Raw genomic sequence first — 19,157 nt, forward strand, 5'->3', positions numbered from 1 at the left:
CTTTTTGCCTAGGCTGGCTTTGACCACAATCCTCCCAACCTCTACCTTCCATGTAGCTGGGATTACAGGTGCATATCATTCTGTCCAACCTCTCAAAATTTGTTTCTTATGTAATCTGTCAGCTTTGCTTGAAAACTACGTATTTTCATTCAGTATTAAAAGCACAAAATTCAAATTTTATTTTTGTGGTGTTGAGGTTGAACCCAGGACCTTTGTGGTGTTGGGGATTAAACCTAGTACCTTAGCTGGGCGCCAGTGGCTCACACCACCAAGCTACTCAGGAGGCTAAGATCTGCGGATCACAGTTCAAAGCCAGCCCGGGCAGGTAGGTCTGTGAAACTCTAATCTCCAATTAACCACTGGAAAACTGGAAGTGGCGCTGTGGCTCAAGTGGTAGAGTGTTAGCCTTGAGCTGAAGAGCTCAAGATCCAGAGTTCAAGCCCCATGACAAAAATACAAAACAAAACCCAGTAGCTTGAATAAGTTGGCAATGCTCCCCACTGAGTACACCCATCGCCACTTCACATGCTTCCAAGAGGTCTTCTGTGATAACATAGTACAATCAAAGGTATTTCTAAAATAAACTACAAAATGGTTACATTAACAAGTTTTAGTATTTCTTGAGAAGCTTCCAGGGTCACAATATGAATAATTCACCTTTCTATTTGTGTTTTGAAATAATCCAACTATACCACTTTAGATGTCCTCATTACATTTCATTGAACGTCAGCAATTACATTTATGAAGAATAACAAAAGAACAGTAAAGCTATATTTGAATAAAACATCTCAATTCTAATTTTGAAATCTAATCAGAAAGACAATAATAACTCACCAAATACACATTGTCATTCGTAGGTTGTTTCTTTTAGGAGGACCATCATGTTAAGAAAACATATTCAAGTTAATTGCTAAAAAGTGAAAGTTCTTTAAAGAATTTCTTTGTTTTGATTTTAGACAGGGTCATGCTGTGTAGCCCAAGTTGGCTCAAACTTGAGATCCTCCTGCTTCAGTTTCCCAAATACTAGAATTATAAACATATGCTACCACACCAAGCTAAAAACAAAATTCTTTTAAAAATAATTGTTAGCTACTCAGGAGGCTGAGATTTGAGGATCATGGTTTGAAGCTAGCCCGGGCAGCAAAGTCTGTGATATTCTTATTTCCAATTAACTATCAAAAACTGGAAGTGGAGCCAGGCAGTGGTGACTCACACCTGTAATATTAGCTACTCAGGAGGCTGAGATATGAGGATCATAGTTTGAAGCCAGCCTGGGTAGAAAAGTCCCTGTGAGACTCTTATCTCCAATAATTACTCAGAAAAGCCAGAAGTGGTGCTGTGGCTCAAGTGGTAGAGCATTAGCTTTGAGCCCAAAGAGGTTCAGGGACAGTGCCCAGGCCCTGAGTTCAAGCCTCAAGACAAAACAAAAATAAAACTTGGAATGGAGCTGTGGCTTAAGAGGTACAGCACTAGCCTTAAGCACAAAAGGCTTAGGGACAGTACCTAGTCCCTGAATTTAAGCCCTAGGACTAGCACACACACACACACACACACACACACACACACACACACACACACACACACACACACACACATACACACACACACACACACACACACACACACACACACACACAGAGTTTTTTAAAAAGGCATAATTGCCAAAAAGCAGAAACCTCAACTCCTGTTCCAGCTAGTAAGCTAGGTGAAGTTAGACCAACATTTAAACATTTTTAACCTTCCTTTTCTTCAGTTATTTTTGTTTGTTCCTTTGGCAAAGTCCAGCCTTTTGCCTGTCTTCTACGTGCTGCTAGGAGTTCCCATTGCTGGACAAGGTTTCTGTATACTATGGAATATTTCCAACAGGTATTTTCCTCCACTGAGTAGCAATTCCACTCTATTTCTTCATTTATAAGAATCTCCCAGCTCAACAAGAGAGTGAGCTACTACTTTGCATTTCACTTCCTGCATGCATACCAACATGGCCCCTGGGGATATCTTTCATAAACCCTCATTGCCAAAGGTAAAGAGAGGACCTGCTCTATCCAAGTAACTGACTTCAGAGCCCAGCCCGGACAGACACGCCTCCCACTCGTCTATCCTGTCTATCTTGGAGGAGGCTGCCTGTTGAGGAAAAGCCAAAGTGGGTATGAGAGTCCAGCAGTCCCCTGAGATTTTCAAAGGAACTTTTCCTGCTGGAGAAGCTGGCCTGGTGATCGAGGCTGTAGGGTCCAGGGCGTCTGGATAAATGGAGATCGTGACATTTTCAGCAGCATAGTTACAGCTGGAAAGGCCAGGCACCTCCTGCCCACTGTCACTGTGTCTCAGAACAGGGTGCTGGTAGGCCTGGCAGGACACTTTGGTGGTGGTGGTGATGACTGTGTGCAGGGCTGGTGGGGTGGTAAGGTACCTGCAGGGCTGCTCTGGGTTAGAATAAGGGCATGTGGCTTTGGCCTGGCATTGTCCATGGTCAGTCCTGTCCTCAGGACCAGCGTTTCCAAGAGTTGGTTTCCAGCCATGCTGTTGATTGAAGTCAAAACTTCTTTCGTAGTTGCTATGGGCATTGACATCATATTGTAGTGTGTTCAGATGAACCAGGTCTGTGTCCTTAAGGATATCCGTAGAGTCATTGCAAAGAGTCAGATATGGGCTTGAATTTGTCTGTCCAGAATTTACAAATTCATAGCTGCAAGAGGACCGAGGCAAATAGATCCTTGGGTTTGGACATTTCTGAAAGGGGAGTGTCGTGTCTTCTTGAAAAGAAGCCAGGTCGTAGTTAGCTCCAGCAGCCTCAGTGTTTGGGAAGGAAGGGCCAGACTGCCCTGGAATTGGGAAGCCGGTGTCAGACATTATATCAAATAGCTCAGGGGCCTCCAGAGGAGGCATGCTGTGGAAATGTCCCCTGGCATCTTGGTCCTGTCCTGCCTACAAAAGGACATAAATACAGACAGGTCACATGGAAGAGATGTGGACATCTTTCTCCATAACAACAGCCAGTCCCATAAAGATAACCCAAACCATTTCGCTGCAGGCACTGTGTGGGGAATCATGCGCTGCTAAAAGACCTGATTTGAGACTGGGCCCCGAGGTTGCTAATCCACCCACACTGGATGGATCTGAGGGGCCAGGGCTCCTGTTCTCCCCATGTGATCCTAGGAGCTACTCAGAGCTGCATTCAAATCCTGACTCTGGCCAGGCATCAGTGGCTCATGTCTGTAAACCTAACTACTCAGGAGGCTGAAGTCTGAGGATTGAAGTTCTCAGCCAGCCTAGAAAGGAAAGTCTGTGAGATTCTTCTCTCTAGTAAACTACTCAGAAAAAGCCAGAAGTGGTGCTATGGCTCAAGAGGTAGAGTACTAGCCCTGAACAAAAGAAGCTCAGGGACAGTGTCTAGGCCCTGAGTTCAAGCCCCAGAACCAGAAAAAAGAAATCTGGACTCTCTTTCTCTTGATTGCACATTGAATATTTTAAATATGGGGGCTCAATATATCTACCTTCTCGTAAGGCTCTGGAACCATTGAATGTATGAGACTCCTAGACCCATGCTAGGCACGTGGAGAGGCTCTAGTTCCCTAATCCTGACACTAACACTGCCTATCAGCCATGCTTGGGTGGAGGAGCCAAATAGATCAAGTTGGTTAGGGAAATTAGATCTGTTTTTGTGTAAATAAGGTTAGAGTTTGGGTTGTAAATGTCTCCCAAAGGTCTGTGTGTGCTTGGCCCCAGGGTAGCACTATTGGAAGTGGTGGAATCGTGATGGGGCGGGGCCTAGTGGGAGGTTTTAGGTGACTGAGGGTATATCTTAAAGAGGACAGTGGGACCCTGGCCTCATCCTCCTGTTTCTGGGGATGAGGTACTGGCTCCCTTTGGCCATGCAATCCTTTATCATGATAGGCTGCCTTACCACAGGCCCAAAGCCATGAGCCAAGAAACCAAGGACTGAAACTTCCAAAACCAAGCCAACTCAAACCTTTCTTCTGTTTGAGTTGAGTGTCTCAGATATTCTGTTAAAGTAGCAGAAAGCTGACTAACACCAGGCACTGGCGGCTCACTCGGAAGGTTGAGATGCAGAAAACTGTGATTCAAAACCAACCCCAAGCGGAAAAATCTTTGAGATTCAATTTCAATTCACTAAAGGCCAGGCTGGAAGCAGAGCTCAAGTGGCAGAGTATCAACTAACTGTGAGCAGGAAAGTCAAGGTGCTAAGTTCAAGCTCTGGAACTGGCAAAAAAAAGAAACAGAAAAAAGGAAGGAAGGAAGAAAAAAGAGAAAGAAAGAGAGAAAGCAAAAGAAGAAAGAAAGAAAGAGACAAAGAAAGAAAGAAGATAGCAAAAAGAAAGAAAAAGAGAATAGAACAGGACTAAAAAACAAGAGATATCTGACTAACAGAAATACAAAGACCCTCTCATGGATAACTTGCTAACTCCTGGGTGATGCAGACCTATACTTCCCCTTTTAGCACAATTTGCCTTTTGAGGTTTCAATTACAGTCAACCAACATCCAAAAATATTAAATGGAACATTCCAGAAAAAAAATCTATACATTTTAAGTAACTTTAATTGTAGCATATTTTATAGCTTTATTATCTGTTACTACGCCTGATTTATGAAGTACATGTTACCATAGGTGTGTATGGACAGAAAAAAAGCATGTGATACTCAGGGCTGGGTACAATTTGCACTCAGGCCTCTACTGGGGGTGGCTGTCTTGATCACTCCCTCAAAGATAAGAGCGCTTCACTCTAGTTCTTTCTGTATTACTGTGGAACAATCACCCTGGTATCACGGTATCAAAACCCATCCTCACTGCATCTACTTGGAGAGGTTCTTCACTGTTTTAGTTTTTGGTGGGTTTTTTTTTTTGGTCGGTTGTGGGGCTTGAACTCTGGGCCTGCGCGCTGTCCCTCAGCGCTTCAGCTTAAGGCCAGTGCTCTACCACCTGAGCTACAGCATCACTTTCTTCACTGTTTTAAAGAAGCATTTAGAAGCTAGGTGCCAGTGGCTCAGGCCTATAATCCTAGCTACTCAGGAGGCTGAGATCTGAGGTTCACACTTCAAAGCCACCTGGGGCAGGAAAGTCTGTGAGACTCTTATCTCCAATTAATCACCAGAAAACTGGAAGTGGTGCTGTGGCTCAAGTAGTAGAGCACTTGCCTTGGGCTGAGGAGTTGAGAGACAGTGCCCAGGCCCAGAGTTCAAGCCCCATGACCAACCAAAAAAAAAAAAAAAAAAGAAGAGAGAGAGAGAGAGAGAGAGAAGAAGTGTTTAGAACTCCCTACCCCAATGTTTAATGACATTTGTTGTTAGAGATAGATGTTTTTTCACACCAGATCACACTTCTGTGATTCACACATGGCATTCATATTTCAGTCACTTATCAGGGTATCTTGCGATAAAAGTGAACACAAATCAGTGCATGAGCAGCTCTCCCTTACCTGGGTTTCTCGGACTCTCTTTCTCTGTGGCTGGTAGAAAGAGGCCATCTGCCTCTTGAGCATACTTCTTCTAGTTTCTGTCTCTGATTTACTCTCTGGTCTTGGGTGATCATGAACTCCCTTGGCCTGTGGTAAGGAAGAAATAAACCACCTGTTTGTGCTTCTAAAGGAAGATGGCTATTCTGGTAGCTGGTCAAAAACAGATTCATTAAGACTTTTCCAAGATACCAAGTTATTGTATTATTTTTTTCAGAATGACAAAAAATTAATGCAAACAACCATCATCAATAATAGACTTTTAAAAGACTGACTTGTTTTACCCTACTAAGTGAACTATGACTTGATTCACTACATCAGGCCCTTAATGAGTGGAGTGGAGTGGTGCAGGCCTGTAATCCCAGCACTCAGGAAGCTGAGGCAATAGGATCACAAATTTTAGGCTAGTCTAGATCACACAGTGAGATCGTGTCTGAAAACAATCTTCTTTTAAAGGAGCATATGCTGGGCACCAGTGCTTCATGCCTGTAATCTTAGCTACTTAGGAGGCTGAGATCTGAGGATTGAGATTTGAAGCCAGGAAGGTCTGTGAAACTCTTGTCTCCAATGAACCAACAAAATACTGGAAGAGTGGGTGTGGTTCAAGTGGTAGTGTTCCAGTCTTGAGCAAAAATAACTAAGGGATAATGCCCAGGCCTTGTGTGTGTGTGTGTGTGTGTGTGTGTGTGTGTGTGTAAACAGAGAGAGAGAGAGAAAAAGAGAGAGAGAAAAAGAGAGAGAGAGCACATAGTGTATAAGCTAGTGGTCACCAGGGGATCAAATGCTTATTTCTTTTTTTAAAAAATCTATCTATCTATCTATCTATCTATCTATCTATCTATCTATCTATCTATCTATCTATCTATCCATCTATCTATCTTTGCCAGTCCACTTGGCTCTCTTGCTCACCTACAACTTGAGCCACACCTCAGACTCAGCATTTCGCTGTTTAATTGGCAATGGAATCTGCCTGGGCTGGCTTTGAACCTCCTTCTCCTGAGCCGTTAGGACTACAGGTGCAATCCCCCTATTTCTGACCACTGGAGCTATAATTGGTTTAGCTGAGTTAATACAGGAGATATCCCCATAGGACTGAAGCACCCATCGCGGCTTGCGTTCTCCCCCAGCTACCTGAAAAAATATCGCGTTGCCATCCAGCCTCCAGAAATTGGTTACAGGATACCCGCTGTGCCCTCGGCAAGGAACCAGCTCCAAAGAGGCGTGACAGTTGGGGCACGTTTTCTCTGCAAAACCCAGAGGGAGACGTATGGTGACCAACAGCAACCTCAAAGGCTCTGCAGGACCAAAGGGGATTCCCCCTTGCCTCTGTGCCACCCAGCCTGGCGCTCACTTTGCTGTTTGAGCCTGGCCTTGTCGCAGATGGCAGGACGCAGCTGCAGGCGGGAGCCATCCGGTAGGGCGCAGGCGCGTGCGCATACCACCACTCCCAGGCACGACTTCTTGAGGATGTGACCATTGTGGTTGTTGGTGTTTCTCATGGCCCAGCCGCTCAGGTGGCGCTGCGCCTTCTTCTCCTCGCTGCTGTAGATGAAGCGCACATAGCCATTGGGCCACTCACAGAAGTGGTCGAAGTGGATGGGCTCCTGGGAAAACAAGATGCCTTCATTTTATGGAACCCAAAGCACACGGGCCAGGCTTTTCACGTTCTCTAAGTATATAAGAATACAAACCAGTTTCTTAGAAATTGAGAAATGTTGAATAACTCCAAGTTAGGCAATTACACTTCTCCCATGCATGCCATACTGATAACCCATTCATTAATGTTGGTAAATGCTTGTACATGGAACTAGTTTGGCTAGCCTTCATACCAGGTGTAGGTAATTGGCACAAATATTATGATGCCAATTTTGCAGAATAGGAAATGAAAACTAGAGAGGTTAATAGACAGCTAAGCTCTGGCTGTAGGATCTGTTCTGGAAGTTGGATTCCAGAGCCTGGGCAAATTTTTTTCCCCCTCCATGTCTTTGTGTGTTTAAATGTTGAAAACATTTTCAAGTTGAGTGTCATAATAGCGAAAAGTGATTGGAGTAACTGGGCACTGGTGGGTCCCACCTGTAATCCTAGCTCCTTAGAAGGTTGAGATCTGAGGATGGCTGTTTGAAGCCAACCCAGGCAGGAATGTCCATAAGACGCTTATTTCCAATTAACCAGCAATAAAATCCAGATGTGGAGGTATGGATCAAGTGGGAATGCATCATCATTGAATGGAAAAGCTAAGGGACAGTTTTTAGCCATGTTAGGAGCATGGCCCAGGACTAGCATACACACACACAAAAGTGATTGGCTGCTTTTCCACTGAAATGCAATTAAATTGGTAAATATCTGTAGAAGCACTTAGCTCTCCCCCAAAACCTGCCAATCACCTCACCAAGGATACCCACAAGCTATAAGAGAGGTAAGAGCCATCTCTCAGCTCTTAAAGTTTAAAACAGCACTGATGACACAGCCACCATAGTAAGCCATAGTAAGTCTTCAGCTTCACACGTTGATGATCCAGCCTGGCACAGTACTATTGATCCCTAGCCCCAGTGATATGGAATTGTCATTCTCCTCAACAAAGAGCTTATAAAAAGTCATATGTAAAATACTGAGCATTGCTTTAGCGTTAATATGCTGTTATTTATTATTTGAACCACACCTTCACTTCTGTCTTTTTGCTGGTTAATTGTAGAGATGACTCTCACAGACTTTCTTGTGTGGGATGGTTTTGAACCATGATTCTCAGATCTCAGCCTCTTCAGTAGCTAGGAATGTAGGCATAACCCAGTTGTGCTCAGCCCCAGGTTGTTTTTTGTTTTGAAACAGACTTCTTACATAGCCCAGGCTGGACTCAAACTTGAGAGATCCTGCCTCCGCCTATAAGAGTTGAGCCTACAGGCATATGACACTATACTCAGCTCCAAAACTGAGTTCTTTTTTTTTTTTTTTTCCAGTCCTGGGGCTTGAGTTCAGGGCCTGAGCACTGTCCCTGAGCTTCTTTGCTCAGGCCTGTATTTCTGCCACTTGAGCCACAGCACCACTTCTGATTTTTTCTGTGTATGTGGTACTGAGGAATCAAACCCAGGACTTCATGCATGCTAGGCAAGCACTTTACTACTAAGCCACATTTCTAGCCCCAAGATTGAGTCCTATTTTCTCTGATATGATAGCAACACACACACACACACACACACACAGTAGATCTAGACAAGAGTTTGAGATTGTTATCTGTGGCTACTACTTGATGATAGCTCAATAGCCTAAGAAAAAGGCAAATTTCAAGGACTCTCTGAAGGTCAGCTAGCCAGTATAGCTCTCTTTCTCTCAGTTACCCCAGTGTGCCTTCCCTTCTGAGAAGCGACACACATCCCTGATAAAGAAGGAGTCTCCCAAAGGAGTGAGATTTCCTATTTACTGAGAAGTCTAGAAGTTGACTGAGGGACCAGCTATTAATGCATGATTTGGATGCAGTTCCTTTCTAAAACACAAGATGTGCTTGTTTCCTATGAAGAAGTCCATGCACACAAAGTCAGCAACAGTGAAGCACACATACCCTCACCTGTGGTCCAGTTTCATGAAAGTACTACAGTGTGACTCCAAAGTGAGCAGATTTTAGCAATTCAAACAAGTAAAACAACATACTACACATAGGCACATTCAAAAAAGTAGTGACCTTGGTGAGAGGTAACTCGCCTTGCTGTTGAATTCTATTCACTGAAACAGTCAGCTGGCACCTGGCAGAGGCTAGAGCCTTTGCTACAAGTTCATCTTTAAAATGTTTGGGCAAGCCAGGTGCCTGTGGCTCGCATGCCTATAATCCTAGCTACTCAGGAGGCTGAGATCTGAGAATCAGGGTTCAAAGCCAGCCCAGACAGAAAAGTGCCGGTGAAACTCTTATCTCCAATGAACCACTCAAAAACCAGAAGTGGCGCTGTAGCTCAAGTGGTAGAGCTCTAACCTTGAGTACAAAGAGAATTCAGGGACAGAGCCCAGGCCCTGAGTTCAAGCCCCACAACCACCACCACCAACAACAACAAAATGCTTGGGAAGCAATGCCTATTTTCCTTCCATCCTCCATTGGAGATGTTAAAGTCACCATGTGTGTGTGTGTGTGTGTGTGTGTGTGTGTGTGTGTGTGTGTGTTCACATGCGTGTGCATGCACACCCATGCTGCCTGGGATTGAACCCAGAATCCTGTCCTACTCAGTCCCTCTCTCTCTGGGGCCATGCCCCTCACCTGTTTTATCATTTGTTTTTTGAGATGGTATCTCACAAATTTTGCCCGAACTAATCTCAAGGTCCTCCTGCCTCTAAGTAGCTCGGATTACTGGCGCACACCACCACACCCAGCTTACTCTTCAGTAGTGATTCAAACCAGTGTGACCAAACAGCTCCCCAGCTCATATCCCACTCTGGGCTCAAATGATAAGATGAAACAATTCATCCTGAAAAGATGTCGGTTCCTTGCCATCACAGAAGTAAGCCTTGGGCAGGACTGGCTGCCTTAGCAGGCTGTGGAGTGCTCCTAATAAATTGCTCAAATCTGGAAATCTGTGTGAGATTCAAGTTGCCTGCATTTATAGTCTTAGCTCACAGCTTTGCCACCTGAGAACTGGTGGACTGATACATTTGCTGAGAAGAGAGAGAGAGAATGAAAGAAAGCATGAACACAAGGGAATCGCTGGAAGTAGACTCATCTCTAAACCCAAGTCGGCCTCCGTGGACAAGGTCCCCTGTACTAGCCTGTGGCATCTGTGGGTCGTTGATGTCCCAGCTGAGCTTCATCCCATAGGAACAACCGCTGTCCGAGTCCTGACCCGCGTCTGCCCGCATCTCCTTCCGACCTCCGTCCAGATCCTGAAAAACAGAAGAGAAAAATCAAGATGCACAAAGCAAGATGACTTTGTCCCTTTGTAATAAGAGGGAGAGGGAGGGAGGGAGAGGGAGGAGGAGGAAGAAGAGGAAGAGGAGGAGGAGGAGGAGGAGGAGGAGGAGGAGGAAGAGGAGGAGGGAGGGAGGGAGGGAGGGAGGGAGGAGAGAGAGAGAGAGAGAGAGAGAGAGAGGCGGGGTCCCCAGGTTTATAAAACCCCGCCCCCAGCGCCCCGCCCCCGGAGCCCGCGGGTCCCCCACTCCCACAGCCTGGGATGAAGTGCAAGAGCAATTAAATACCCCCCTATCCTCCGCCCCAAGCAAAGAGAAACGGAGCCCAGGTGTTGGGAGCGAACGGCAAGTTGGGAGTTTTTCCTCTAAACCCCACCTGATCGCAGAGGCTTACACGAAAGGGCCGAGATCCAGGCTTTTGGGAAATGAGTGGAGATTTTCCCAGCCAGGTCCGCAGTCGTGGGAACCGTACCTCGGAGCCTAATCGAAATAACCGTGCCCGCAGCTCCTTTGGGGCAGCCCACTTCGGGCCTCCTCGCCTGGCTTTGGCCGTCCTGCGGGTCCTGGTCGTTAAGTTAGACTTTCTGAAGCCGTCCGAGGGGCGCAGGCCGGCCGACCACCTGGCTGCGTGGAGCAGGGCAGCGGTGAGCTCTGAGCTCTGCCGCTTTGATTCGGTAGCTGTAGCTCTCGGTGCCGACCCCGCGTCCTCAGGACCTCAGTTTCCTATCTGTTCCACAAGGGATCCAGGCTGGGTGAGCTCTCAGGTACATCCATCGATAAACAAACACAACTGTAGAACTCATGCCTGTCGTTCTGGCTACTGGGGAGGGGAGTTCTGCACTATCGGGTCAGGTTTCAGGTCAGCATTTGCAAAAAGTGTCCAGATCCCATCTTAACCAATGAAAAGTTGGATATGATGGCCCACGCAGGTCATCTCAGTTAACTAGAGAACCTAAACAGGAGGAAGATGGTAGGCCAGGCCTGAAGGGTAAAACGCAAGACCCTATTCAAAAACAAACAAAAACACAAAGGCACAAAGAAAGAGGTTTTTTTCCCCTTCGTGGTTGTTTTTGTCTTGTTTGATCTTTTATCTATCTTCGGGCGGGTAAGGGGGCAGTACAGACTGGAGGGACAAAGGGTGAACAAAAGCAGCAGTGGCACTCATTGGACACTGTGTGGAAAATGAATTATACAACGTGTGGGTGGAGATGGGAGGGAAAAACTGGGAGAAAGCAAAGGAAGGGGTGACCTCGTCCAAAGAGAAATGTACCCATTACCTGACTTGTGTAACTGTAACTCTTCTGTACATCACCTTTATCATAAAAAATAAAAGTTAGAAAAAGCACAAAGGGCTGCGGGTGTGGCTTAAGAGGTAGAGGTCTGGAGTTAAGTCTCAGTAACACACACACACACACACACACACACACACACACACACACACACACACACACACACACACACACACACACACACACACACACACACACACACACACACACACACACACACACACACACACACCCCAGGAACCTGTTAGTAAGATACTGTCTAGGAAACAGCCAGAGGAAATGCTACTTAGTTCATGCTATCTTGGGAGGTGTTTGGGGGCTGGGGAAGCTCGGGGAGGGGATGTAGGGCTCCCCGGGGAGGATGGGAAGCGGTCTTTACTTGCGCATCTGCGTTAGGACAAGAGAAACCTAGAGGCAATGAATCCACTGAAGTCTCTAACATTGCTGTTTGCAATCCCAGGATCTCATGGAGACAGCGAAGAAAGACTGATTTAGGGCATTTATTCCCGAAGCATCTGTTTTGCAGCCGGCACGCTTCTCTTCCAGAAGGGAGATGATAAGCTGATCCTTTAGGAGGGCGTTGGACTCCGTGATCAGTCCAGGCCGGCCCTCGACCCAGGCCAGGTGCAGCGCGCACCCCAGGCGGGCGGGCTGCACGCAGCCTCGTGCCCAGCGGCTTTTGCTGGAGGAATCAGTCACTGCAAAAGGGAGGAAGAGCAGGCGCATTTTAAGCCTACGACCTCAGGAAGAGAAGGATCCTTCACGCTCCTAGACTGTTCGGTTTAGGAAAGTCACTTTTCAGAGCAGCCCAGCGGCTGCAGCAGTCCAGCGACAATGCCGGCTGCGGGCAAGCTTTGCGCACCCTTGCTCTGGCTTTAAACTGGAGTCCTTCTCCAAACGCGTAATCCTAGCAGGGGAGAAAAGTCCTAGCAGAAGAAAAAGATTTGTTGATGTTGAGACACTCTCCCTGAACTTCTCTTCTGGAAGGTCCGGTGGGCCCGGGGTTCCGGTGAAATTCACTCGCTCGCGCTCTCTCACCACTGAGGGCTAGGTGGAAGCTTTCTCTCCCGGGTCCACACAGCTTTTACCCACAGACTTGCGTCTCTCTGTCTTCTATGTTCTCAGCTCTTGCCATTCAGTTGCATGTGTGTGTTTCAAAACTGTTATCTATAATTAAAAGTATATATTTCATTGAATTGTGATACAATGTATATTTACAAATGTTTTAACAAGCCAGGTGCCGTGGTTCATGCCTGTAATCCGATCTATTCAGGAAGTTGAGATCTGAGGTTCACAGTTCAAAGCCAACCCAGGCATGAAAAACTGTGAGAATATTGTTTCCAATTAACCACCAAAAAGCCAGAAGTGGAGCCAGTGGCTCAAGTGCTCTCTTTGACCAAATAAAGCTCAGGGAGAGTGCACAGGACCTGAGTTCAAGCCCCAACAAAGACGGGGAAGTGGGGGGAGTGGGAGGGTTAACAATAACATCAGTAGTTTAACATTGCCTTTAAAAATACATAGAAAATAATTTGGCATCTTACTGCAAACATCTCTATGCTTTTGAAATGGTCCGAAAGTCTCAACCTTCCAAACTAGAAACACATATAACCTTTAACATTAAAAGCAAATAATTTTCTGAGTCGATTCTGGTATCTAAAAAAAATAAAAATAAAAATAAAATCACAGAGACTCCACCACATTTAGTATTTTTGAAGACTTACAACATTTATTCTAAGTTGCCCTAAAGTTATGTGCTGCAAAACATGGCAACAGAAGAAAAAGTAAATATAAAATAAACGAACAAATGTATATCCTATTGTTTTTAAATAGCTCCCAAAGATTTGAATGCATACTCTCACAACATTTGAAAGGATGTATTTTTGTTCTCAAATTTAAAAATAATTGTGAACTTTTCTAAGATTAATAACATTAAAGTTTTTATTGTCTAAAACAAGATAAATTTAACCTCTTTTTGACAGTTTTTAGTATTTTTTCTGCTCCAATCGTTGCATTCACTTAAATTATATTCATGTGGTCCCTGCCTTGATTACTAGTTTAATACTGTAAACATCTACTAATTCAAAAGAAAAGGAACAAGCCTTTAATCTGCCAGTTTTAGATTAAAACAGACGAATGAATGACTGGATAGTTAAATCATATTTGCCTGGAAATGGATATGTCCAGTGTTAACATAGGAACTGTTTCCAAAGGCCCCTACACGTGTGTAAGTCCTGGGCTTAAGTAGTTGGAATTCTCATTAAACCTCTTATATATTTTGTTTGGATGTAGATCAATACCTTTTGTAAACACCACACGAAATACAGCGTCTAGCTCTGTGACAGGGCGAGTTTTGCACAAAGGAAAATCCAGTCTCAATCTATTTTTGCCAGGTGTTCGGACAACAGGTCATCTGCTGACTACCTAGTCCTTGGCACCACTTAAGATTATAGGATGGGGGTGAAATCCAATTCGCTTTTTTTAATCCCTCAGAGGTGCTTTAAAACACACCAGACACCATCACCGCACCCACACCCCGTCTCTTATGCTATCAGGAATATATTCATCAGTGTTGGTGCAAATCTGGTTGCTACAGGAAAGAGTGAAGTTGCGATCAATATGATCTGCTCCAGGTGGAGAGAAACGTGGAGACTTTGGCGCGGGCTTTGCGGGCAGGTGCGGCGCGCCCGCAGCGGCGCCCACGTGGCCGGACCTGTGCGCGCCACCCGCGGTTCTCCCAGCCCCCAAACGCCGCCTTCTAATGGATTTCAGGAGCAGGTTCATCCCATTACAGTTCCTGGAGAAGATTCAGCTCCTGGAGCGGGCTGCGATCCCGACCCTCCGCGTTCCCTACTCTTCCGGATCTCAGCTCGGGGGGATCACCGCTGAACGAGGCGACCCGGGGCCGGGGGCGCTGCGGGAGCCTGGAGATGCAGGGGGTGAGTGAGCCCCACGCGCTGGGGCGCGCCGACCCCTTTTCGTCTAGTCCCGGCGCCCGGCCCACCCCAGGTGTCCGTTCCCCCGGGGCGGGCACAGGCCGGGCTCGTGCGCGCGGGGGACAGCTTTGGAGCGTCTGGGGTGCACTGAGCGTTCCTACTGTCTGAGGTTTGCTTGGAGTTCCTGGGCAATCAGTCTTCGGTAAGGAAGGCTATTGGAGCAATCCCGTTCAGAAAGAGTGAGATAAGTTCGTTTCCAGTTGTTCTAGATGATTCTTCAGCCTCCCTCCTTTCAGTTAATTGCAAGAAAAGACCATCTCCAAGACTGTGTTTTGGTACCACGCGAGAGAAGCGCCTTCCATCTAAATAGTATCCTGGAATCTGCTGGGGGGAAAAGTCTAGATTTGAGTCTTTGTTTTTCATATTTAGAAATAATGATGGTAATAGTGTTGTAGAATACACTGACATGTAAAGATTTTGGTCAAGTTAATGGAAATCAGATTTAGGTTAAAATACTTTTATTTTTTTTTCTTTTAGAAGAAATTAAAATATTGTGTGTATTGTATATGTTTTATGCCCATCCTAGAGCCTGGGCACTGCCCCTGAGCTTTTTTGCTCAAGGTTAGTGCTCTACCACTTGAGCCACAGCTCCACTTCCAGCTTTTTTGTGTGTGTGGTTAATTGGAGATAAGAGCCTCTCAGATTTTTTCCTGCTCAGTCCTGATCTCAGCCGCCTGAGTAGTTAGGATTGACATGTGTGAACCTGGCTGTATTATACTTTTTAATTAAATTGGTGGATTGAACTGAGAATAATGGGACATTATGTTTTGTAAATGTAGAGTGCAGCTCAGGGCCATTCCCCAAAATGAGTAACCTGTCCCTTGTGAGTGGTTTTTTTGATGTTGATGTTTATACCCCCAAATTTCAGCATTTCTATGTTACTCTAGTTCTTACATACTGTCAACTAGTAAATGGTAGAGTCAACAACTTTGTCACAAATATAACTTTAAAGTTGTAGCTAGGCTGGAGAGACTTAAAAAAAATTCTCATCCTGAAATAGTTTATTAATCTTGTTTCTATTTTGTAGTCATTACAGATATCATTCTGTTTATTATAGACTATATATACTAAAGAAAGGCTGGATTTTTTTTTAATGATTAAGAAAAACACTGCCAGGCTGGGAAGGTGGCTTAGTGGTAGAGTGCTTGTCTAACATACATGAAGCCCTGGGTTTGATTTTTCAGTACCACATACACAGAAAAAGCAGGAAGTGGCTCTGAGGCTCAAGTGGTAGATTGCCAGGCTAGTCTTGGGCAAAAGAAACTCAGGGACAGTACCCAGGCCCTGAGTTCAAGCCCCAGACAGTCAAAAAAAGGGGAAAAAAAAGAGAAGAAAAGCACTGTCTTTGCCTTAATGGCATGTGCAAAATATCTGAGGGAAACAATACCAGTCTTTATTTTTATTTTGAGAGCTTGAAATGCATTTATTTGGAATGATTTCTTTTTAAGGCACATTTTTATTGCACACAGGAGAACAGAAGTCCTTTGCTGTCTGTTGAGGAAGATGAGGGGACTGGGAAGGCCCAAGATGCTTTCTGGGTAAGGAAGGAGTTCAGCTTCTATTCTGTACATGTTCTTGCTAGCTCTGCAGTCTTGGTGACTCATCTACACCATCATTCCTCCAGGTCTCACCCCAGAAGCAGAGAAGCCTTTGCTGTTTCCTCTTTTTCATCCTCAGTTTATAACTGTGCACACCCAGATTGACCTTCAATATTGGAGTCTAAATTTTTATTTATGTTTTTAATTTTTGTCGGTCATGGGGCCTGAACTCTGGATCTTGGTGCTGTTCTGAGCTCTTCAGCTCAAGGCTAGCACCCTACCACCATGTGAAAGGTGGTAGGGAACACTTGTCTAGCCAAACTGCCAGTGCAAAGGTCATGCAGCAGGGAACACTTCGACTTATTCTAGGACCCGTGGTAGGAAAGTCAGACTGAATAAGTTGATGGAGATCAAATCACACAGAGCCCCCTGCAGAGAAGGGTTTGGGCTTGTTTTGAGTCCCGCAGAAGAGGTGTCAGCAGGCAGAATCAGAGGCTTTTTTTTTTTTTGCCAGTCCTGTGGTTTGAACTTAGGGCCTGGGCTCTGTCCCTGAGCTTCTTTTGCTCAAGGCTAGCACTCTACCACTTGAGCCACAGCACCACTTAGGGCTTTTTGTTGTTGTTTATGTGGTACTGAGGAATCGAACCCAGGGCTTCATGCATGCTAGGCAAGCACTGTACCACCAAGCCACATTCCCAGCCCAATCATGGGCTTTTGAGTTAGAGAATCTGAGTGTGACTCTATCTGGGTGGTCTCTGGAAGTTCCTGACCTTCCTCCTCCTTGCTTCTACCTCCAGACACAGGGTGTCACTTCCCAGCTTGGTGGAAAGGACTGAATGGGAACTTTCAGCAGACACTTAACCATAAAACGCTTCACTCTGTGGGTCCTTTCAAAGGAAAATACTCATTTAAGTGGTGTGACCTCAGATACTGCTTCCTTGTTTAAGTCAATGCTAAGAAGAAATGGAACTGTGTACAGTAAAATGCCTAATTGAAAGATACTGTATATTGTAACGTAGTCTGTCATCATTGCACTGGATTTTTCTAAAAAAAGGATAACGGCTTTTCTTTTTTTTTTGGTCGGTTGTGGGCTTGAACTCTGGGCCTGGGCACTGTCCCTGAGCTCTTCAGCTCAAGGCTAGTGCTCTTGAGCCACAGCGCCACTTTCAGCTTTCTGGTGGTTAATTGAAGATAAGTGTCTCATGGACTTTTTGCCCTTTCTGCCCCGGCTGGCTTTGAACCTCAATCCTCAAATCTCAGCTTCCTGAGTAGCTAGGATTACCAGTGTGAGTCACCAGTACCTGGTGATAACGTCTTTTATAGTATAGATATTGAAGGAAACACAATCTGGCCAGCAGTGTTTCTGAACTTATATGCAAGCAACAAAATGAGGGAATTGGAGGTCTGGATTCCTCTTTTGGGGGGTGGGTGGGGCTTGAGCTCAAAGCCCAGACGCTGTACCTGAACACTTTTCCTCAATGCTCCAGTTCTACTTCTGGCTTTTTGGGGGGCATTAATTGGAGGTAAAAGTCTCATGAACTTTCCTGTCTGGACTGGTTTTGAAAGATGATCCTCAGATTTCAGCTTCTCTATTAGCTAGGATTATGGGTATGAACCACCAGAATCTGGCTAGATAGAGGCTTGGGTTTTTTTTTTTTTTCCTGTCAGAATGTACAATATTACTGCTCATCTTTATCTATGGTCATCTATATTTGAAGAGTAGATTTCCTTGAATTGGTTGTTTCTCAGATGTTCCCAGCCTTTGGAATGACCTTACGGGTTCCCCTGGGAGTCTTGGAGCTCTAATGGGTCTCCTCAGGTGTTGTCAGTTTTACCAGTGATCCAGGAGCCACAGTCTGAGAACCCTTGTCCTGATCCTGATCCAATGGAAACATGACTCATTGGTTAAGTGATGGTTGAGGCTTCAAGACACAGCTCTCTGGGGGTGTACTTTCCAATTTCACACTGAATTATCATCAGTAATGATATTAAGAGATTGTCCTAGAAAACAATTGCTTTGGGGCAAAAGTAATTCACAAACATGATCACTTTTCCAGCTTCAGTCCCTTATTACTGATGCGTTCCATGGTAAAGGATTTCAGAAAATAAAAGACTATCTTCAGAAAGAGGATCAATTTCCTCAAAAATATAATCATCTCCTCTTAAATCATCTCGACAGATCACTAAATAAGGCAAGTATGTTGTTTGGGGGTACTCAAAATACCAACGCATAACTATTGGTAAGGGGTTTGATTTTGTGTACTCTAATACTTAGGAACTGGACAGAAATGAATTTCTTCATGTTTCGCTGTTGCTAAAGTGTCTTCAGAGATTCTTCAGAGATGACCTCAGTGAAGACCAGTGTTTGCTAATTCAGCAGGGACTGATCCTGAAGATAAGTGCCACCATTTAATTTTATGTGGCTCTGGGTGGCTTAGAGAACTAATGTGAGAGTTTTTTTGGGGGGGTGTAATTCAGTGAAAGAATACCTGCTTAGCATGGGGGAGGGCCTACGCTGCATTGTGAGAAATAAGACAACTCCCCTCCCCCAAATGAGTGTATATTCACTTTACGACTTCCTGTTTCTTTGAAATCAAACTTGAAAATTAGCATCCATTCTTGGTGCCTCTGTCCAATTGGAAATGAATCTTGCTGAGTCTCCTGTGTTTGTGTGGGCAGAGCCCTTGGGGAGCAAGAAGGTCTGACCAGAAATAAACTCACCACATCTGACAAGCCTTATGTAGTAATGGCCTGTCTTTGATTTGAGTGAATTTACAGTCACCTGGAGAGTCTTAGCAAACACTGCCCAGGGTCTGGCCACTAGGAGCTGTAACTTCTGGGACTGAGATGGATGCCAGGTCTTTCAGGTTTTCCCAGTCAGTATTGAGGACTGGGTACTTTGTCATCTTCAGCAGGGGGTCTTGGGTCCCCCTCTTCAATATGCACAATGCATTGAAGGTCTAGCAAGAGTTGCTCACCAGAGGC

The 19,157-nt window shown here is 45.2% G+C and overlaps 2 protein-coding genes across 2 annotated transcripts in view; one reads left to right on the plus strand and one right to left on the minus strand.

Annotated features, from left to right (window-relative positions):
• Window positions 1–2,001: 2,001 nt before the first annotated feature.
• On the minus strand, window positions 2,002–10,304 carry Gcm2 (glial cells missing transcription factor 2). Its single transcript, XM_042678528.1, has 5 exons — window positions 10,215–10,304; window positions 6,823–7,075; window positions 6,603–6,715; window positions 5,436–5,561; window positions 2,002–2,925 (listed from the first exon to the last, which is right to left on the minus strand). Exons 1-5 carry the CDS (start codon window positions 10,302–10,304, stop codon window positions 2,002–2,004), a joined length of 1,506 nt encoding a protein of 501 aa, XP_042534462.1.
• A 2,171-nt stretch (window positions 10,305–12,475) lies between these two features.
• The window catches only part of Sycp2l (synaptonemal complex protein 2 like), a 64,298-nt gene continuing 57,616 nt past the window's right edge, over window positions 12,476–19,157 (plus strand). The window contains exons 1-6 of the mRNA XM_042678529.1: window positions 12,476–12,488; window positions 14,272–14,577; window positions 15,004–15,014; window positions 16,104–16,172; window positions 18,230–18,364; window positions 18,448–18,567. Of these exons, the coding sequence (XP_042534463.1) occupies window positions 12,476–12,488; window positions 14,272–14,577; window positions 15,004–15,014; window positions 16,104–16,172; window positions 18,230–18,364; window positions 18,448–18,567 (654 nt within the window). The remainder of the gene's footprint in view (window positions 12,489–14,271; window positions 14,578–15,003; window positions 15,015–16,103; window positions 16,173–18,229; window positions 18,365–18,447; window positions 18,568–19,157) is intronic.

This window comes from Dipodomys spectabilis, unplaced genomic scaffold (genome assembly GCF_019054845.1).
Source record: "Dipodomys spectabilis isolate Male_0828 unplaced genomic scaffold, ASM1905484v1 ptg000045l, whole genome shotgun sequence".
NCBI lineage: Eukaryota > Metazoa > Chordata > Mammalia > Rodentia > Heteromyidae > Dipodomys > Dipodomys spectabilis.

Bases quoted from the DNA above. Each gene is read 5' to 3' on its own strand.
- Gcm2 (XM_042678528.1), bottom strand. From the start codon at position 10,304: ATGCGGGCAGACGCGGGTCAGGACTCGGACAGCGGTTGTTCCTATGGG. The intron at 7,076-10,214 runs GCTAGTACAGGG...TTGTTTTCCCAG, and splicing joins ACGACCCACAGATGCCACAG to GAGCCCATCCACTTCGACCA. The intron at 5,562-6,602 runs GTAGCTGGGGGA...TCCTTACCACAG, and splicing joins GCAACGCGATATTTTTTCAG to GCCAAGGGAGTTCATGATCA.